The following is a 20,396-nucleotide window of genomic DNA, read 5'->3' as shown; positions in this document are numbered from 1 at the left end:
ATTGCAGCCGCTATTCGGGGTCTTTTATGGTTCCATATAAATTTTTGAAGTGTTTGTTCTATGTCTGTGAAATATGCCATTGGTACTTTAATAGGTATTGCATTGAATCTGTAAATTGCTTTGGGTAGTATGGACATTTTGGTGATGCAATTCCTTCTAACCTTTGTTAACTACGTGTGAGTTACAGCAGTGGCTACCAACCCCAAGGCCACCCGGACTGAAACAATCTACGGTGGCCTGTTAGGAATAGGAGGCACAGCAGGAGGTGAAGCTTCATCTGTATTCACAGCTGTTCCCCATGGCTCCGGTTACTGCCTGAGCTCCGCCTTCTGTCAGATCAGCGGAGGCTTTAGATTCTCATGGGAGCACAAACCCTACTGTGAACTGCACATGCCAGGGGTCAGGGGTGCGTGTTCCTTGTGAGAATCTAATGCACGATGACCTGAGGTGGCGCTGAGGCGGTGATGCCAGCGCTGGGGAGCGGCTGCAAATAGAGACCGTCATCAGCAGAGAGGTCTGAGTGCACAGAGACCACAATAAACCAACTGCTTGCAGACTCATATCAGAACCCTATCAGTGAGCAGGGCAAGTGACAATTGAGCTGCATCTGGTGACAGGCTACAAAGCTATCCCACCCCCCACCTCCCCAGTCAATGGAAAACTGTCTTTCATGAAATCGGTCCCCCGTGCCAAAAAGGTGGGGGACTGCTGAGTCACAGGGTAAAATGAGGGTGGAGGAAGAATGGGTTGTGGCAGTGGGGGTTACATTTGTCTATCCCCACAGTGACTTACAAACAAATATTTGTTGAACACGAGTGAAAAAATCTACACGTAAATAAATGGGAAGTAATTATATACAGTGGTACCTTGGCACTCATTCACTGGTTCCAGAACTCACAAGAGCGCCAAAGCCAACGAGCACCAAACCATGGGCTAGTGACCGTGAGGTCGATGCAACAACCTGTTTCATCGCCAGAGAGGGGCTCCAAGTGGCGAGCAAGCCCCAAGCGCTGAAACATTTTTTCTCATCAAAATGTGAAGAGTACAGGATTTGACAAGTTCTAAAGCCGATGACCACTGAGGTGTGACTGTACTATCTTAATGTTTTACTTCATATTACATAAAATCAAAGTCATCTGTAATCCAAAGTGATCCGTAATTCAAAGTGATCCACAGCATAATATAAAAGGAAATTGAGAAAGTAGTGAATTTCAAAGTGAAAAGTGTAGCTCATGAGTCATGGCTCAATCACCTATTATTCGCATAGTCACAACCTCTCACGAGTCTCCAATTCCTCATCTGTAAACTGGTACAATACTAATACGAGTCCACAATTTCAAAATCCCAAAACACTGAAAGCCTGATTATCCTGTTATAAATATATTTAAGTAGTAAAATGGAACTTGTATTGACGTGATATAATTTATAGTTCTTGTTTATTTCACTTAGCATTAATACCAATAAGTTGGGGTACAAAAATGTTCGATTACAGGGTGCTGACCAATTCTTTGTCAGGAGTTTTGTGTAACATGCATGTACCCATATCACCTTTCTAAAATCTGAACATTTCTGAATTCTGAAACACACTAGCCTAAGCAGTTTCAGATAAGGGCTGGAAACCTGTACTTCCTGTGGGGCGGCAAGATTCAAATTATCTAGTGTTTTATAAACTATAATGGGCTACATAATCTGTTAAGTGGCAAAATAAGTCAATGAGAAGAGATCATTTCTTAAAGAACCCCCCCCCCCAAAAAAGGACTATTTCCCAAAGAAGGAGTTATGAGTTCAGGGAACTACCAAAATGTGGCATTTCTACACACTGGAATATCACTCACCCTTAAAAATGATTGAAATTCTGTTATATGCTACAACACGAATGAATCCTGAACACATTGTGCTAAGTAAAATAAGCGAGGCATAAAAGGGCAAAGAGTGTTTGATTCTACCTATATGAGGTACTCAGAGCAGTCAAGTTCAGAGACAGGAAGTGGAAGAGTGGGTTACCAGGGGAAGGAGGCAGGTGGGGAGAGTTACTGTGTAATGGGTACAGGGTTTCAGGTTGGGACAAGGAATGGGTTCTGGAAATGAATGGTGCTGATGAACGCATAAAAATGTGAATGGACCCATATTCTGCTCTGTATAATACACACTTTTTGCCCCAATTTTTGAGGGTGAAATAAGGATGTGCATAATACATGGGGAGTACCTGAAATACCCTGTATCTGTTTTGTGCTTTGTAATTATTTGTTACATAAAGTTTCTTGTACCATAATATGTTCAAAAATAAATGTTAAAATTCCTTTATAATACAAAAACAAGTGCCTAAATATAAATAAATAAGTAATTTAATTTAAAAATTAAAATGAGAGATTTTTTCCTGAAATTTCGTGCCAAAAACATGGGCGTACAATTATACATAGGAGTGCATTATACATGGTAACATACAATACTTCATGCCACTAAACTGTACATTTAAAAATGGTACATAAAAAAATTTTATGTTGTATTTTACCCCAATAAAAAATCAAACATGAATTTAATTAAGTTCTTCTATTTCTTCTTCTTAAATATACAGAGTTTACCATATAAATCAAAGAAAACAAATATACTGGGTGAAGCAAAAGTAAGTTTAAGTTGTTTGCATGGAAAATAGGACAATAATTAATAAATGATAACACAAGAATAAACTGTTTTGCATACTTGCAACTGTAAACCTACTTTTGCCCCATCCTGTATTTATGAAGCATTAAGAAATAAGTTCCTAAACAGTAAAACTTTAATTACTTAGGAAGCCTTTGCATGATAAAAAAAATGTTTTTGAAGGTTTCCTCCCATAGGAACTGGACAATGACAAAGCATGACCACGAGTTCTGAAACAACCCCCCTCCCGCATTCATGAGTCAGTATACGCGAGTGGGGTCCCATAGAGCAGCTCTGAAATACTTTCAATTCATACCTATTTTTAAGAAATTACAGTAGACAGGAAAACAGTATTACTGTTCAAAGTACTAGTGACCTCTTGACCTCTCTGCCTCTCCACTGGCAAAAACTGCTGCTGCAGGAGTGAAACCCACCGCAACCAGCCCTCCAGCTTGTCTCCACTGGACACGCTGCTGTCTAAGGACGCACGCCCTTACTCCACAGCGGCTCTGCTGCAGCTTCTTGCCTAACAACACACAGACTCTGAATACTTAAAAAATGAAATATTTTCAACTGTAACAGTTTTTTTGGAAAGAATATAATTATAAAACTAAAATACATAAACAGTATCTTATAAACGTAATTGTGTATGATCAAATTTACACAGAATAACAAAGAATAATGAGGAAAGCACATGGTTATCCCAAATAAAAGCATGTAAGTATAAAATGAATTCAAATGAGCTAAAAATCAATGTATTTCCACTATCACTAACTTAAATAAAGTTTAAAGGTCAGTTACTATTACTGTCTTACTTTTATTGCAAAGATGCATTAGACGGTGAAATGACCTATTTGTGTTTTCAAAGGCAAGCCACTGAATTCCACAGAGAAACCTTTTTTACTGCCATGCAGAATCTGTGCTATTATATAAGCTGATTGAGAAACAAAGGTCTAATGGGAAAACACTCACTCATGAAATAGCAAAAGCAAGGTACCAACCTATGAACAGAGTATGGCCCCAAATACCTATAAAAAATTATACCTAAAACAAAAAAATTCATGCTATGCACAAGTAGCAGTATCTTTTCTGGATAAGAAATGTTACAACATAAAATCGCCGTCTTCTCATAAATGTGTATGTTCAAATGATGCTGGCCAACGGTAACCTGCAAACCAGCCTCACAGCGTGCAGGGTCTGAAGCAGGTGCTTTAGTACAATTAAGTTTACCCTTCAGCAAGCACCCCCAGAATATCCCCGTAAATAACAACGAGTGGACAACATGGACACAGAAAAATACACAAATGCAAAGAGTATACCTTCATGGATTACGCTATTATAGAGCATTCTTACCAACTGTATTTTCTTGTTTTTTCCAAAATTTTCTATAAACATATATCACTTTTTTAATCAGAAAACCACAAATGAGCATAGTAAAATAAAAAGACCAGAAAGACCTAATATATATATATATATATATATATATATATATATATATATATATATATATATAATTAGTCAGGTAACCTTCAGAACACAGCAAAAAAGTTATCTACCAATTTCCTGTGATGAATTTCATTATTATCATCAGTTCGTGATTATGAAATCTCTGCTCAATGCCTCATTAAAAGAATATTCAGACTCAAGGGTCAAAATAAAAATAATTTTCAAATCCTAATTTCATGTTTTCCTCAATTGGAGTAGTAAGCTGTTAGCTGAAAAGAACCATAGCACCCCCACTGATAAATAAAATATTACTTTTTAGCATAAAGGACTTTGAAAACTGTTTATAAAAACAATAAAAATTAAACATTTTAAAACTTACAGGAAATCCTTTAGTGATTGGAATTTCAATATTAAAGATGAGGATTCGGGCTCTGAAACGAGTACAAGCTCTAATGGGTTCTTTGGGGCCACAAAATATGCAGCCAACGCTGTAACAAGAAAGAGGAGGGGAGAAGGTAGTTGTGGGTCAAATAAACACACATCCAGTAGGAATACCTCTAAAACCATTTACAAAGTAAAACAATCAAGCAAATTAGGGACTTTTTCTAAATACTCCCTTCTGGGTTAAAGCTTGGCTTCACATCACCATTAACCTTACATCATTTCCACACATAACAGCTTTCACTCAGAGAACAAGTATGTGCACTGACATGTATGAATTTCAATTTTAAGTAGGTTTTGCTATCAGTGACAATTTTTGGCCAAATGAGTTTGGAATTAATACTCATTCTTTCATTTGAACTGGTCAATTGCAAAGTTTATATGTTTTGAGGTCCTACATCCAAAACAATGGTTGCTTCGAATCATTTTCTCACTCACTTGATTTTGATGATATCCATCCCAACCAACGTAAGACTAACATGATCGCCCGCTGCTGCCCAATCAACAGGTTCATCATGCAGAGTGATTCCTGGAAATGAGTAAGAACCAAAAAGAATACAGTAAAACACCTCAATACCGAACCATAACAACCAAGAGTTGGGCTGAGTTGTGCCTCATCAGTCACTACTCATCATTTTCAGTATGAATGGACTGAGAGTGAGAAGGGTAACTGAACACAGAGGAAAATGCACTTCCTCTAGACTTGACTCCTCTGGAAAACCACCCTAAACACAAAGTGACTTGTATTTGTCCATAAAAGGTTGATTTCTGCTTTTTAAATCAAGAATTTTAAACTCATTCACACAACTGAGTATATTCATTAAACAGGTCCCATTCAAGTATCTCTCTTATATTATCTCTTATATTAATGGAAGCAGGTATAACAATACAGTTCAAACTATTTTTAATAACATAAAAATTAAGATTAGGCAAGGTGTCTAGTCTTCAGTTTTACTTTTAAATAGACAACCACCTAAACAATCGCTGTGTTCCCTGAGCAACCCGCAGGGCGTCACTGTTCAGTCAGATGTGCCCTTGGCAGCCCTTCCACAGATTCCTGTCTCAAAAGGACTGCTTCCCAGAGAGAGAGAGAGAGAGATGCACCAAGATGACTGGTCATATGAAAAAAAAGAGATTAATAGTGTAAAATATTTTCAATTTAAAAATGATCCCAGGTGCTGCTATACACATATACTTATATTACACAGGGATATTCTTAGAGAACAATTGCAAAAGTAATATTCAGCTACCTTATTCAAAGACTTTAAAGGAATTTCATATTTTATGATTCCACAGGGTAATTTTTATGGGTAAGTTCCTTTCCACTGGAACTTTAGCATTGTTATGGAGATGGTACGCTGGCCAACGACTGTGGAATAGGTCTTGAATGACATGTTTCTAGTAAATTATAATTTACTCTCATATTTCTGAAAATACTTATTTTTCCCATGTAGCATACACTTAAGTGAGTTTCTGTAAGACGCTCTGAAAGCTGAAGGAGAGCTTTAAGGGCTCTGAGACAACTTAAAGTTATATTCAAATTTTTATTTATGTGTATATCTGAATTACTTATCTAAGCAGAGGAGCCATAATTTTTCTCAAAGTATGAAAGAGGCTCTTGACTCCAAAACTGTTAACAAGTATGATACTAAAGAATGTCTGTTAAATTTACAAATACTTAAATTTAGTTTTTGAATGTAGATTTTAAATGACCATATCTGATTTTGCTATGGAATGTGGAATTAAAGACAGGAGCTAGCCACTTAACATTTAACTGAGAGTGCCTTATTTTAGGGTTGAAGAGCATTCATACTAGAACTTCAAATAACTGTATAAAAAATCTAAAAATAACATGTAATCTGATCCTACAGATGACACCTATCTTCTTAAGGACCTTTCTCAGTGGACAGAAGTTATGCATAAATCTTCTTTTTCAACACTCCGTGAATATGATATGTTAAAGTAAAAACGTAATTAAGAATTTCCATTTGCTGGTCGCAGACTCAGCCACTTCTCTTGCAGGACGCCACTGGTGGGTGCACTGCAGCAGCTCCTGAAGTGATTGGATAGCAGTGAGTACTTAACAACTGAGGAAATAAAGCAGTGCAGCCGGTTAGAGGCTGAGAACTGACAGCCGCTGAGCTGGATGCAAGGCGGAGCTGTCAGAGAGCAGGGTCTGATGCAGCTTCCGGTCAGAGCCCGGGGAATCAAGAGAATTGGACAGGGCTTTTCTGGAAGGGAAGTGACAGAAAGGAGGGAGGGAAAGGATGTGGGACTTTCAGATGTGACCAAACTGTCCCAAAAGAGTCAATCTGTGAGGTCCATGGAGAATTTTAAAACCATGGTTTTAATTAATGTCTCCTGATTACCACAAAAGCGATTCTCAAAAATGCTTGTGAACATACATTAGTATCTCGAAAGTCCTGCAGTTTTTGACCACTTTATAAAGCAAAACAGATCTACACCTGAACGTAATACATCTATATAAAACGATTCTTTAAAAAGTGTGTATTACTTCTTATTTAAACAGAATTTTCATGATTCCTAAGCATGCAGAAAGAAAAAGGTAAAATGGAAATAATTTTGGCTTTCATCCCTTTATTCATCTCAAAATTTAGGTTAAACTGTTACCTCAACAGATATTCCTTAATTTCTTATACTCTTTAAGAAATCAGCTTTCAAAATAAACAAATTAATTCTTTAAATGTACATTCAAATTTACAAACTAGTCAGTACAACTCTGGATATATATTATAAATAAGAGTAACAGAAGGAGAAGTACTAAAATTTTAAAATTTTTAACATCCCTAGTAGATTATACTTAAGCTTAAAACTGTTACAAATATTACTTTATAGTTTTATAAAACAGATAAATAAAATATTATTTTATTATTTTATAAAACAGATCTTTAGTTTTATGTTGAAGTCAGAGGCTTAGTTGGAAAACTTAATCTTCAGGTATGAAATTATAAACTTTCAAGCAGAATTCAGAAAAGAGTAACACGTACATATGTAAAATCAAAGGATTAGGAGATGAAAATAGTTATCAGCCATCATAAAAAGTCATGTATTAAATTATGTGTAAAACCAATAATTGTGGCCCTTTAAACTAGCTCACAATTTCTCTTTTCAACATTAGGATTCTCTTCATTTACATCTTATTTTCTTAGGTCTTCTTGTAACATATATACATTTCTTTTTAGCATAAACACGATCAAAATTGTTAACTTACAGTAATTCTGAAATACACATTTCAAAACAACAGACTATAGCAGTCTGCTTTGCCACTGCCCATTCAGTGCCCACTGGAGTTGGATTTGATTTCTGCTTCTGAATACTGTTTTCAATGTACCTGTCAGGTGTTTATACATCTGGTGAAATCCTAACCAGACTTCTCAATCGTGTCAAAAAAAAAAAAAGTGCTACCACAGTTAGAATGCTATAAGTACACACACACACACACACACATAGTCACAACAGGAGAAAATCGTTTAATGTTTTCGCATTTTTATCTTCAACAGTTAGTATCAGTTTGACAGTCAGTTACAATTTCAGTTAAGAGGTTATTTACTCTGGAGTTTAATAACTACACTGCTTTTGAAAATCTGCTGTCTCAGAGTGCGGGTTGCGTAGCACAAGAGTAACGCAGAGGAATACCTTTTGCAGTACAAGTTTCATTGGGAGGCATTGCTAGAAGTCGGTCACCAGTCTGGATATAACCAGCTTCAATTTTACCAGTTACACAAAATCCAGATCCTTGATCTGCAAAACATGCCCAAAGCTTAAAATGACTCATACAGCAATGTTATCTGATGATTAATACCATTAGCTCTATTTGGTGCTCTAGTAGTTACATGCAACTGTAGTTCAATGAACATTAATGATCATCTTAGAATTTTTAACATACCTACTAAATATGGCATATCACACTCTAGTCAACTCTCTTACAAATAAAAATATTCATATTATAAAAAGTGGGAATTCATTTCTTTTTCAATTATTTATTGACTGTTTTACTAAGTACCAGACACTCTCGGGATAAAGGGATGAAAATACTAGCACCTACCCGTAAGGAGTTTATACTAGTGAAGAGAAGATGAAGATAATTACACTGTCCAGAGACAAATGTTATTTATAATGTTCACTAGAAACAGAAAAGGGGCACAGAAGACTCTGTGTTGAGGGGGAATGATTACACTTTAGCTGGGCCCTTAGAAGGGGAAGGATCAGGTGACTAGCAGGTGCCCCGTGTGTGGGGCAGGGGGAGAAGAACACTGCTGACCCAGGACGCTGCATGTGCAAACTCACAGGGTTATAACCGCACATGGGACGTGCTAGGCCCATATGTCGTTTGTAAGGGGACCCCATGAAATAATGAGGGCAGCCAACACACGAGGAAACAGAGCTAGACAAGGGACAAGTGAGTAAGGGGCCTCATAAACCACGCTTTGGGCTTGAATTCCATCCTCAGCTGAGAAACAGGAGCCAGTTAAAAACAGTGAACAGAGAAAGGACACAATGGCATTTTCATGTCTGAGAAGGAAGAAGTTTGATTACAATGCACATGCTGACTGCAGAAAGGGAGAAAACTCAAGAATTTGGGAAGAAGGTACAACAGAGTAAGGGTGATAGAGTAAGTGGGGAATCATGGCAAAAAGGGAGAAATCTGAACTGATCCAATGCATTAACTGTGAGAGAGAAAATTAAAAAATAAGGTTCATCTCAGCCTTGGTGAGTCTGAAGTACTGACAAGGCCTACAGGTGGGGAAGGCATATTCCAAGGACACTGATCACACCAAATGGGACCAACCACAGGAGAACAGGACCCTGGGAGCACACTGCCTGTGGGGATGTCTGGGGGCAGTTAGCACAGGCATCCAGAGAACATGAATAGGCCTGGGCTGGAGATGCAGCTTTGGGAAGCATCACCACACAGGAGGAAGAACAAAAGGAGCAAGTGGATAAGATGCCCAAGCCCAGAACACTAGTTAAGAGACAAAGAAAGAGGAGCCCACAGGGAAGACACAGAGAGGTCAAAGACACAGACCGGGGAGCAGGAGAACAGTGGGTCCAGAAACCAAGGGAGAAAAGTTTTAAGGCAGATGAGACTACCGGCCTCAGAAGTAAATGAAATTCAAGTAAGATGGAAGTAAGATAGAACTCAAAAATGGGCAACCAACAGGACACTTGGTAACCTCCACGGGAACACACTGCGGGAGCAGTACAGGCAGAAGCCAGGAAGCAGCCTGAAGACGGAATGGAAGATGATGAAGCAGAGTTAGCAAACACAGCTAATCAAAAAAGAAAATTAAGCACCTCTTGTATTGTAAATAGATAACAGTAATTTGGAAAACACTATCATATTTCCTCTACTACTAGAATGCTAGAAGCTAGTAATAGTAACGATAAATTTCAGTTAAAAAAAAATAATTTTGGTGTGGCATCTTCAATCTTTCATTTATTAAACATTCATTAAGCACATACTGGGTGCTGGGCACTGAGCCAGGTCCTGCAGATCCAGAAAAGATAGTGCTTGCTGTCAAGGGCGTTTACAACCTTTGTGAAGCAAAAAGCACTAGAACAGTTATAATTCAGCCTGAGAAGGCAATGACAGGATACACAGAACACAGAGGAACACCTTCAAGTATGAGTTTGGTGAACTCACCTATAATCAATGTATTGCTTCTCAGTTCCAAATCCACTCTTTATTGCCTGCTCTGTGAATAAAGGGCATTTGGGGGACAACTGACATCTTAACTGCACTAATTATCCTAACACATATCTGTGTTACATCCTTCTACTTACTGAGATGTTTTATTCCATTTCCACTCTACAGTTTTCTGTACAGTGTCTTGTACTCAGTAAGTGAGGCCTAATCTTAGGTGTTAAATACAGCAGTGCCTCCAGTAAGGTCTGCACCCATTCCTCAGCCCCAGGGCACCATAGTTTCCCTATATCTTATAGTCACTCTTTTATCATACTAATAATTCTTTACATTAAACTTCCCACTTTCCCCATGTGTGGTATCTGTATCCTGATTGAACCCAGACTCCTACAGATGTCAGGAAATGAATAAAGAGAGAGAAGAGCAAATCATGAGTAGACACAGTGGCAACAAAGACCCTTCTACGTGGTTACGAAACACTGAATGATCCGGTTTGGTTGAAGCACAGGGAAACTAAGGTGACCTAGAGGGAGAAAAAAACCTATGAGGAACAAAGAAAAGGGGAAGGTATTTTCATACCTGGAAGATAAGTAGGAGATGGGGAAATGGTGAGTAAACTGAAGACTTTTCTGGCAGGGGGGCTAGCTAACTAAAACTGTGCCCGCCCTTTAAGACTAATTTGGCAATGGTCCTCACGCCGACACAAAGAAGGGAGAATCTGAAGGGCTATATAATTAGTTTGTCCATGAAGAGGTCAGGAGAGAATGAAAGGGCAGGGGCCATGCTGAACAGGCACTATAGAGGTGGCACCTACCTTTGAAAACGTCAGATACACACAACCTAAAAGGCTTATCGACAGATCTTTGAGGAGGCTTGAAGGAATCTGGAAAAAAGGGCAAAAAAAGCAGGCTTAACTTAAAGGTTACCTTTTGACTCAGATCCAAAGAGCTCAATGAATCTCCATATCTCTTAGAAAATATTTTTATAAATACACAAATTAGTAGCAAATTTCCTGTCATTCATACAATACTTTGTAGTTTATAAAGTATTTTTATCATTTAATGTCAGTAACAGTCTGTGAAATGGGTAGGACAAGTAAGAGCCTCATTAATTAAACAAGGAAAATTAACTATTTAAATATTACATGTGTTTTCAAAACTGGAAACTTAGCTCGTCTGACTATAAATCCTATGCTTTTGCATACATATATCTGTCTACCACAAAGAATCCATTAAACGTCAAGTTTATAGTGCACTGAAGTTAGAGGCAGCCCTGACTGGTGTGGCTCAGTGGGTTGAGCGTCATCCTGCCCAACCAAAGGAGCACTGGTCAGATTCCCACTTGGAGCACATGCCTGGGTTTCGGGCCAGGTCCCCAGCTGCATGTGAGAGGCAACCAATCGATGTTTCTCTTGCACATCGATGTTTCTCTGCCTCCCTTTCTCCCTTCCTCCCCCTCTCTCTAAAAGAAATTTAAATATAATATTTTAAAAAATTAGTGAGGCAGTATTCTTACCAATTTGTTCTAATAAACATAGTCCTTTATACCATTTTGTAAGTTCACTCAACTGAGATCTTGTAATTAGATTTTCACCACTGAGACCACTTGTAGGGATAAAAGCAACATCACTTTCCTATTAAAAGAGATGAAATATAAGAAACTTAATACAACATTTTTTAAGTTAAAAGTTTCATCATTAGCATAATTGCACTAAGACAAAGCAACAGCAACATCCTTTTAAGGAAGTAATAAAAATAAAAAAATTACAATCCTGAAGTTACCACCTTTTTTCATTCGGGGGGAAATTTACAAGTATGTTCCAAAACATAAAAGCATTTTACCTAGTATCACAGGCATATTTCCACTGGAGAAATTCCTCTCTACTAGTTTCCACTTTTCTCTGTGACCTCCCTAAGCCTGAATACCAAATTTAATAGATGGAACAAAAAGTTCTTTACTTATATTAAATCTAAGCCAATTAACAAAATATATGCAATTTAAGGTGAAGTAATCCAAATAATTAAGAGAATAGACACACAAAACTGGGGAAACAAAAACAAAAAGAATTAAAGCTACTTAACCAGAACACCAAAGTACTTAAAGGTACTTAACAAGAACACCAAAGTACTAGTTTTTTCTCTCAAATCAACAAAATGAGACTTAAGGAAAGTAACCAAATAAATTTGAAATTATCTTACCTTAAAACCTGCTTGCTTAAGAAATTGTCCAAGTTTTCCAGTAATCTCTTGAAACCTTTCTTGTTGCCAATTAACCTGGTAAAAATTCAATTTATTGTTAAAACTATGCTTCAGACCATGCTATATATAAAATGTAAATTTATGCAATAAAACATAAATAATCAAGACCATAAAATATGAAATAAAATCTATTAAATATAAAATCCTGCTAAGTCAAAATGCAGAATATAAGACCTAACTATCAATATGACCTAAAAGTAACTTCTACAACACAAAGCCTAGAAACAACTCCAATACATACAGAAATTTTTACACATGCCAAAATTGATTTCAAAATTGAGGGAGAAAAAAATAATTTATTAATTGTGCCTGGGCCAACTGCTGAAATAAAATAAGGCCAAATAGACTAAAAATGTTTATGTAATATGAACTCTAGATAACATTATGCATGCTGTTGTAAGTATAGCAATGTCTGTGACTTACTTGAAAAATCAAATCAAAATTAAATGGATTATGATGGATAGGTACAGGGGGAGACAGACAAAACTGTGATGAAAAAAGTAGCAGAATCTTAAGTAGTGGGTATAATATGGGTGTTTAAAATGCTTTCAACTTTTTATATTTAAAAATTTTCATACTAAAATACTGGGAAAAGACAAAATGGGTGTGTCTGCATATAAAATAATATTACAAAAGAGCTATGTAAAAAAAATGTAGGACAATATGTATCTGATTCCAGGGTAAGAAAATACCTAAGCATAAAAAAGTGAAAAATATATAGGGTTCAGCACAAATGTCCCTCTTTACTACAAAATCTTTTATTACAAAATCATAAGCATGTAATTCTGTAACATAACAATGTCACACTTAAGCACACCATATGACACTTTAGGTGAAATGTTCAAATTAAAGCTATAAATTATTGTACCCATACTATTACCCTACCAACCACACTCAAGCAGGCATTACTTCTGCTGAACCCTGTATATTTTTATAAATTTGAATATATGTCAAAACTATACCACAAATAAAATGAAAAGTAAAATAATAAATTAGTAAAAATATCTAAGACAAGGTAAAAAAATCAATGATTTCAATAAATAATGCTTATAAACTGGTAAAAAGTTTTAAAAATTAGCAACTTTATAAATAATTCCAAAAGAAAAATACAAGTGGCCAATAAATATGCAAAGTATATTTACATATTACTGTAAATATTGAAAAGTAAATTTAAAAAGACATATCATGTTTTATATATCAAACTGGAAAACAACCCTTCAGTAACAGCAGGGTTGGCAACAGTTTGGGGAAGCAACTCTACCATATATGCCAGGAGGAAATAATTACAACTTTTCTGGAAGGAGTTTAGAGCAAGCCTTAAAAAGTGTACATGCCATTGGGCCCAGAAGTTTCCACAGAATAAACTATTTCTAAATATTCACTAAACTGGAAATATTTGTAAGTAGGGTATTATCTGAATAAATTATATCTTTAATATAAACTAGAATAAAGCTATAAAAACAACCTCTTTGTATCAATACAAAAATTATTACTTGGAAACATGCACAAGAATATTGTCAATTTTTTGAAAAAGCAGATAATAAAATTTTTAACCCAATGTCATAATGAAAAAGATTCTAATCTATAAAAATAAATTGCATGGATATATAAAATGAAAAGTATAAAGTTTTTAGGGGGAAAAGATCATTAGAAATATAGGTTATTTAGTTCCAGTCAAGATGGCAACATAGGCAGACATGGCTTGCCTCTTCGCACGACCACATCAAAATCACAACTAAAATATAGAACAAACATTACTCAGGAACATCAGAAATCAAATTGAATGGGAGTCTGATGACTATGAAATTGAGTTGAGTGGAAATCTGACAATTATGGAATTGAAGATGCTGCATCCATCCATACTGACAGGAGGGGCACAGATGTGGAACAGGCTGGCCTCATACCCACACAGATAATATTCAGGAGGGATAGCTTGGAACTGATGACTCCCAGACCCACACTAGGTCCCCCAGCCCAGGGTCCCAGTGCCAGGAAGATTAGTCCCCACAACTTCTGGCTGCAAAAACCTTTGGGGACTGAGTCGGTGGAGGAGGCTGCTGGAGCCCTAATAAGGTCCTCTTAGGGAACCCACACACAGACTCACCTATTTGGACTCACTCCCTGTTTGAAGGGTATCAGTGGTTCACAGGATGAGACTGAAGTGTCTAGCACTGCGGTGAGAAGAGGCCACCGTCCCTCTGCTGAACCCATCCCCAACAGAGCCAGTAGGTAGGTGCCATATCTGAGACTCCATCAACCTGGCTAACACTGTTTGATCTGCCTTGGAGAGCCACAGAGGCTCTACCGGACCCAACTTAGGGACCACCCAAGCTGCTTTTCCAGAAGAATGGCTCATCTTGGCTACTAAATGCTATCAAACAATCAACAGCTGACTTCAACGAGCCCTAGCAGCAGCCAGATTACAGTGTCAGCTTGGCTTCCCCTGGGAATCTCCAAGCCCAGCACAAGTAGCAGCCATCTCAGATTGCTTTGTGGCTCAGGCAGAGTGTCCTGAGTGAAACACAGGTGGGACCTGACCTTGACCTGCAACACACAGGAAACTCCAGGGCCAGTGGATAGCTGTAGACTACACTGGAGCACCACCACCCTGCCCCTGCACAGCTGATCATCCACAGATGGCAGAGAATGGTAGTCACTGGTCAGGCAATTCTTGCAGCTGACTGGTCTGGATAAATCCCTCCCATTGACCTGTCAACTACAATCAAGGCTCAACCACAAGAGGAGGGTATATACAGCCCACATGAAGGATACACCTCAAGTACCCAGCTTGGGTGATAGGGGCGGCTGCGTCACTGGACCCTAAAGGACACACTATGAAGACAGGGAGACATAGCAGCTCTACCTAATACATAGAAACAAAGACAAGGAGGCTGCCAGAATGAGCAGACAAACATGGCCCAAATAAAAGAACGAATGAAAATTCCAGAAAAAGAGCTAAATGAAACGAAGTTAAGCAATCTATCAGATGCAGAGTTCAAAACACTGTTTATAAGGATACTCAAGGCAACCAGTGAGGACCTCAACAGCATAAAAAAGTACTAGCAGTCAGAAATGAAGGATACACTAATTGTTTAATTTTTTTTTAGAGAGAGGGGAAGGGAGAGAAACATCAATTTTGGTTGCCTCCCATTTGTCCTCTATTGGGGATCTGGCCTGCAACCCAGGCATGTACCCTGACTGAGAATTAAACCAGCAACCCTTTGATTTTCAGCCCGTGCTCAATCCACTGAGCTATACCAGCCAGGGCAGGATACACTAATTGAAATAAAGAACAATTTACAAGGAAACAACAGTAGAGTGGATGAAGCAAAGAATCAAATCAATGATTTGGAACATGAAGAAGCAAAAAACCACCATGCAGAACAAGAAGAGAAAAGAATCCAAAAAAATGGGGATATTATAAACAGCCTCTGGACAACTTTAAGAGGCCCAACATTTGCCTCACAGGGGTACCAGAAGGAGAAGAGAAAGAGTAAGAAGTTGGAAATCTGAAAAAATTATGAAAGAAAACTTCCCTAATTTGGTGAAAGAAATAGACAAGCAAGTCCAGGAAGTGCAGAGAGTCCCAATTATGACGGATGCAAAGAGGCCCACTCCAGGACACATCATTATTATAAGGCCAAAAGTTAAAGGTAATGAGAGACTCTTAAAAGCAAAAAAAAAGAAGTCAGTTACCAGAAGGTTGCCAGATGGGAGGAGGAGGGGGACAGCGGGTGAAGAGGTGAGGAGATTAAGAAGACAAACAAGTAGTCACAGAATAGCCACGGGGATGTGAAGTACAGTACAGGAAATGGAGTAGCCGAAGAATTATACACATGACCCATGGACACGAACAATAGTGGAGGGATTGTCTGAGGGAGGGAGGATGCTGGGTTGAGAGGGGCCAAAGGGGGAAAAATCAGGACAATTATAATAGTATGATCAATAAAATATAACTTTATAAAAAGAAATACGTTATTTTAGGTTCTCTTTACACTAAAATAAATGTGTACTATTTTAAAACTAAAAATAATTTAAGACAGTTTAATTTTAAATATAAGACAACCTTTTTTGCTTAAAAGTTACTCATATTTTCTTTATTTAATGTCAGAATCATGAATTTAATATTTAAAATATGGCAGCTGAACTAATAAAATACACTAGTCACATCTAAGTCATCAAAATATGGCAGAATAACAACTTAATTAGCACCTGAAATGAATTCTCACAAAGCCTCTAAGTACCTGGTCCATCTTGTTGACTGCAACCGCCAGCTGTGTTACTCCCAGAGAACGGACCAAGAGCCCATGCTCTCGAGTCTGTCCCCCCGTCTCAAAGCCTGCTTCAAACTCTCCTCTGCTGGCATCTACGACTAAAACGGCTACATCTGCCTAAGGGAGAAAAACAATCAAAACTCGAAATAATGTCACAGCATCTTAATTCAACGGACAGATTATTCAATTAATTAATTAATTATGTTGGTCAGATATGAAATACAGACTCTAACCTGACACCAAACCCCAAAGCAAATCAAAGAATTACACTGATGGATTAAAAATTTCACATTAAATAAAAGTACTAGCATTCAGAAGAAAAAAAAGACAAAAAATTAAAAAATTTCCATATTTGATTAAATAACAAAAAAAATATCTAGGTGAAGGAGGAAAAATATAAACAAAATTAAGACATAAGAAAACAGGGACAAATAATTGTAACATATAAGGTAAAGGTTACAATCAAGTAGGTCTTCACTAAAAGAAATGAAAAAAAGACATAGCTGTAAAAAACTAGTTAAAGAACACAATTTGTGGGAGGCGGGGGCAGGGCTGGGAATATAAGACAGAAAACTGTACTTGAACAAGAATTAAATTTAAAAAATACAAAAAAAAAAGAACACAATTTGCTAAAGAAACAAAACGGCCAAAAACATGAAAAAAATCTAATTCATTAAGACACAAAAAAGGTATTAAAAATACAACATATTCCTCCCTCTTTCCACTTTTACAGATCACACTGGCAAAGACTTAAAAGACTAAATTTTCACCATAAGGGTGGAGAGAGAACCGTGCCTGTGGGACTGTAAGGGTACAACCTTCTGGAGGGCGTTTTCACAGGACATGCCAAGAGCCTTAAAATATATATATATTTTGTCTCCCATCAGCTCAACCCCTGGGAACTGATACTTACCCTAATAAGTAATTATGGATCTACAAAGATAATGGCACAGCATTGCTTATACTAATGAAAAACTGAATACATGAGTTATCAAAAAATAGCACATTCACCCTCAACAGCCACCGAAGAAGAGCCTTGAATAACAAATAACCTTTGTGGACCATTTGAAGAATCAGATGGAAGGCATTTCTCTTCTCATACACAGTTACACAAAAGAAGAAAGCAAACCTTAGCTGCAGCTCATGTGCCACACGAGCCTTACAGACACTAGTTTCCGGGTCCCCACGGCTCTCCCATGTGATGCTCCCTTACCTGATTCCACCCGCATCGAGTGGATGCAGCCCACGAGAATTTGCGGCAAAGTCTGCGCAACCATAGATGTTCTCCATTTTCATTCCCACCAACTATTTGTCAATGCACTGTCAGGGCACTTGTAAAAGAACACTCTTTCATTCTTCCTTTTCACAGTTGTTGCTTTGCATGCATACCTGTTCTCACAGAAATCTGCTTTTCCGTAATCCAGGATACAGTGACTAAATCTGGCACTCCCTCTCTGACTGTCTCAGATGGTACGTGATCATCGCCCTATCTCAATCTGCCATTCCATCCATACAAGTTGCCTGGCCTTTTGGTCAGAATGGAGCCCACAATAGCTTTGGTCTTTGTTGTTTCCTCAATGGCACTTAGGTTTGTGCTATCCAGTTTTTAAAGCGCTTCACATACATCATCATATAATCCTCACCATAATGGGAAATAAGATGGTCATAAAGTAAGCACAGACTATCAGATACTCTGCTGTGAACACAACTTGGTCATTTAGAGCATCATCCACATACTTTGGTCGGGCAATTTACACTATTATTTCAATTTCTGTTTCCTTTTATTCTCACCTAAATATTCCTTCTGTTTTACTTCTACAGTGCAGTGTTCATTTCCTCCTTCATAACTCACAATGGTGAACTCTAACTTCTCGAATGAGACCCAGTCCTCTGGCCAGGGACTGTTAGTTCAGAGCACGAACTGGAGCAACCAACTGGGAAGCCGGCCCGTTCACTGATGTCACTAGTAGGTATCACACGTCAAGCAAATTGTGTAATCTCTCTGGGTATCATTTACTCACTTCACAGAAATACTGAGGAGAGTGTTAGTACAATTTACATAAAACACCTGGCCTTGACCTCCAAATCCATATCCAAATCGTGAATCTCCCTCATCAGGTTTTGTTGACAACTGCCAAATTATATTTACTATCTGAGGTTAAATTTGAAATTCATTGACTTGGTATTAAGATACCTAAGGCCATAGTATTCTTAACCATCTTTCCTATTACCTTCTCCAAAAATTACTGGTCAATCTCTCCATTCTTTCTGTGTGACAGTTTATCTTTGAAAGCTCGACTCCCTCCACATTTTTAGGACAGCCTTCTTACTCAGTATAAAGCTCTCTCCTCCTCAGGTAAACCGCATCTACTCCGCTTGCAGTACAGTGTTGTTACTCTTTGTCATTACGTGGCTTACCTTCCTACACTGTGACTTCCTGGAGGAGAGGCGGCATGTCCTGTATGGTTCTTGGTCTCCCCAAAGCCCACCGCAGTGTTCTGCATGCTGTGTAAGTGACTCAATAGCTTCAAGTCTACTTCTTCATTTGTCACGTGATGACATTCAGTAAGATAATCTCTAAAATCCTTCCTATCCTAATTCCATAAGAATGTAGAATAAATGACCTTTAAGACTGCTCTGTTTCCGGAATTCAAAAATATTTTACTGGAAATACTTGCTCTGGTGTTTGCCACTCCCATTCATCTATTAAATGTGCTTTGTAGTCCATCTTACCCCACACTTCCTACCATAGTATTTGGAACACAATGGGTATTCAATAAATATTTATTCAACAAAGAAAAAGTATACACATACATACTTACATATGTATATATACACACACAGAGATACATACATATAGAAAAAGAGAAAAATATGCTGTATCCTTTGGTAAATGCAGTGAGAAAAATACTGATTTAAAATGGGGATAATTTGTACTTCATAATGTTGTTATAAGGACTAGATTAAACTAATACATACCAAAAACGTAGTATAGTGCTTGCCCATATTAGGTACTAAAATCAAGAGTGATTTTTATTTTCCAATCTTTATTGATCTCATCAATCCATGAACTTTAAATTTAATACCCTGGAATCATATATCAACTTTTTAAAATACTTTCTCATCTATCTCCAAATGTATTTTAATTTATTCATATAACATCCCTTTTAGATTGACAAATGCTCATATTAACATTCCCTCTCAATGAGCGGAAGGAAACGGTCAACTGCTGAAGTCCCACTTCTTCCAGGCGGCACAGGTCAACTGCTGAGCCCTCCCTGTTCTTCAGGAATCATTTACCAGAAAAGAAACCAATGTCCTATAGGTACGGCATTATTTTTATTGTCCCAACTACTTTGATTTTTTTTTCAGTATTTTTATTAAGGATCATGTCAGTTTACAAACTGTGACTGTTTTTTAACACTATAAAGAAAGTAAATAAACTGCAAGGGGAAACTCCCAAGCTTCATTACTTCTATATAAATTAACTCTTAATAAATATATAGAACTTCAATATAAACACAGTAAAAAGATAGACATCAAAATGAGTCACTCCAACTTAATAAATGAAATATAAGGCTACAAAGACCTCAGTAAGCATTTTACCATTATTTTTACTACAAAGAAATCCATAGTTTTGCATATTTTTCTTTATAATAAATTAGAAAAGGT

General features: G+C 37.4%; 1 protein-coding gene across 1 annotated transcript in view; it reads right to left on the bottom strand.

Moving 5' to 3' along the window:
* Nucleotides 1-20,396, bottom strand: part of HBS1L (HBS1 like translational GTPase) — a 93,056-nt gene that overhangs the window by 8,271 nt on the left and 64,389 nt on the right. Inside the window, exons 9-15 of the mRNA XM_037045704.1 lie at nucleotides 16,695-16,841; nucleotides 12,391-12,465; nucleotides 11,708-11,825; nucleotides 11,007-11,075; nucleotides 8,185-8,289; nucleotides 4,966-5,056; nucleotides 4,466-4,574 (exon numbers count right to left, since the gene is read on the bottom strand). Of these exons, the coding sequence (XP_036901599.1) occupies nucleotides 4,466-4,574; nucleotides 4,966-5,056; nucleotides 8,185-8,289; nucleotides 11,007-11,075; nucleotides 11,708-11,825; nucleotides 12,391-12,465; nucleotides 16,695-16,841 (714 nt within the window). The remainder of the gene's footprint in view (nucleotides 1-4,465; nucleotides 4,575-4,965; nucleotides 5,057-8,184; nucleotides 8,290-11,006; nucleotides 11,076-11,707; nucleotides 11,826-12,390; nucleotides 12,466-16,694; nucleotides 16,842-20,396) is intronic.

The sequence above is a fragment of the Sturnira hondurensis genome, unplaced genomic scaffold (genome assembly GCF_014824575.4).
Source record: "Sturnira hondurensis isolate 20B ecotype Veracruz unplaced genomic scaffold, ASM1482457v3 Scaffold0004474, whole genome shotgun sequence".
NCBI lineage: Eukaryota > Metazoa > Chordata > Mammalia > Chiroptera > Phyllostomidae > Sturnira > Sturnira hondurensis.
Note: the sequence above shows the minus strand (reverse complement) of the source record. Positions and strands in the feature narration are given on the sequence as shown.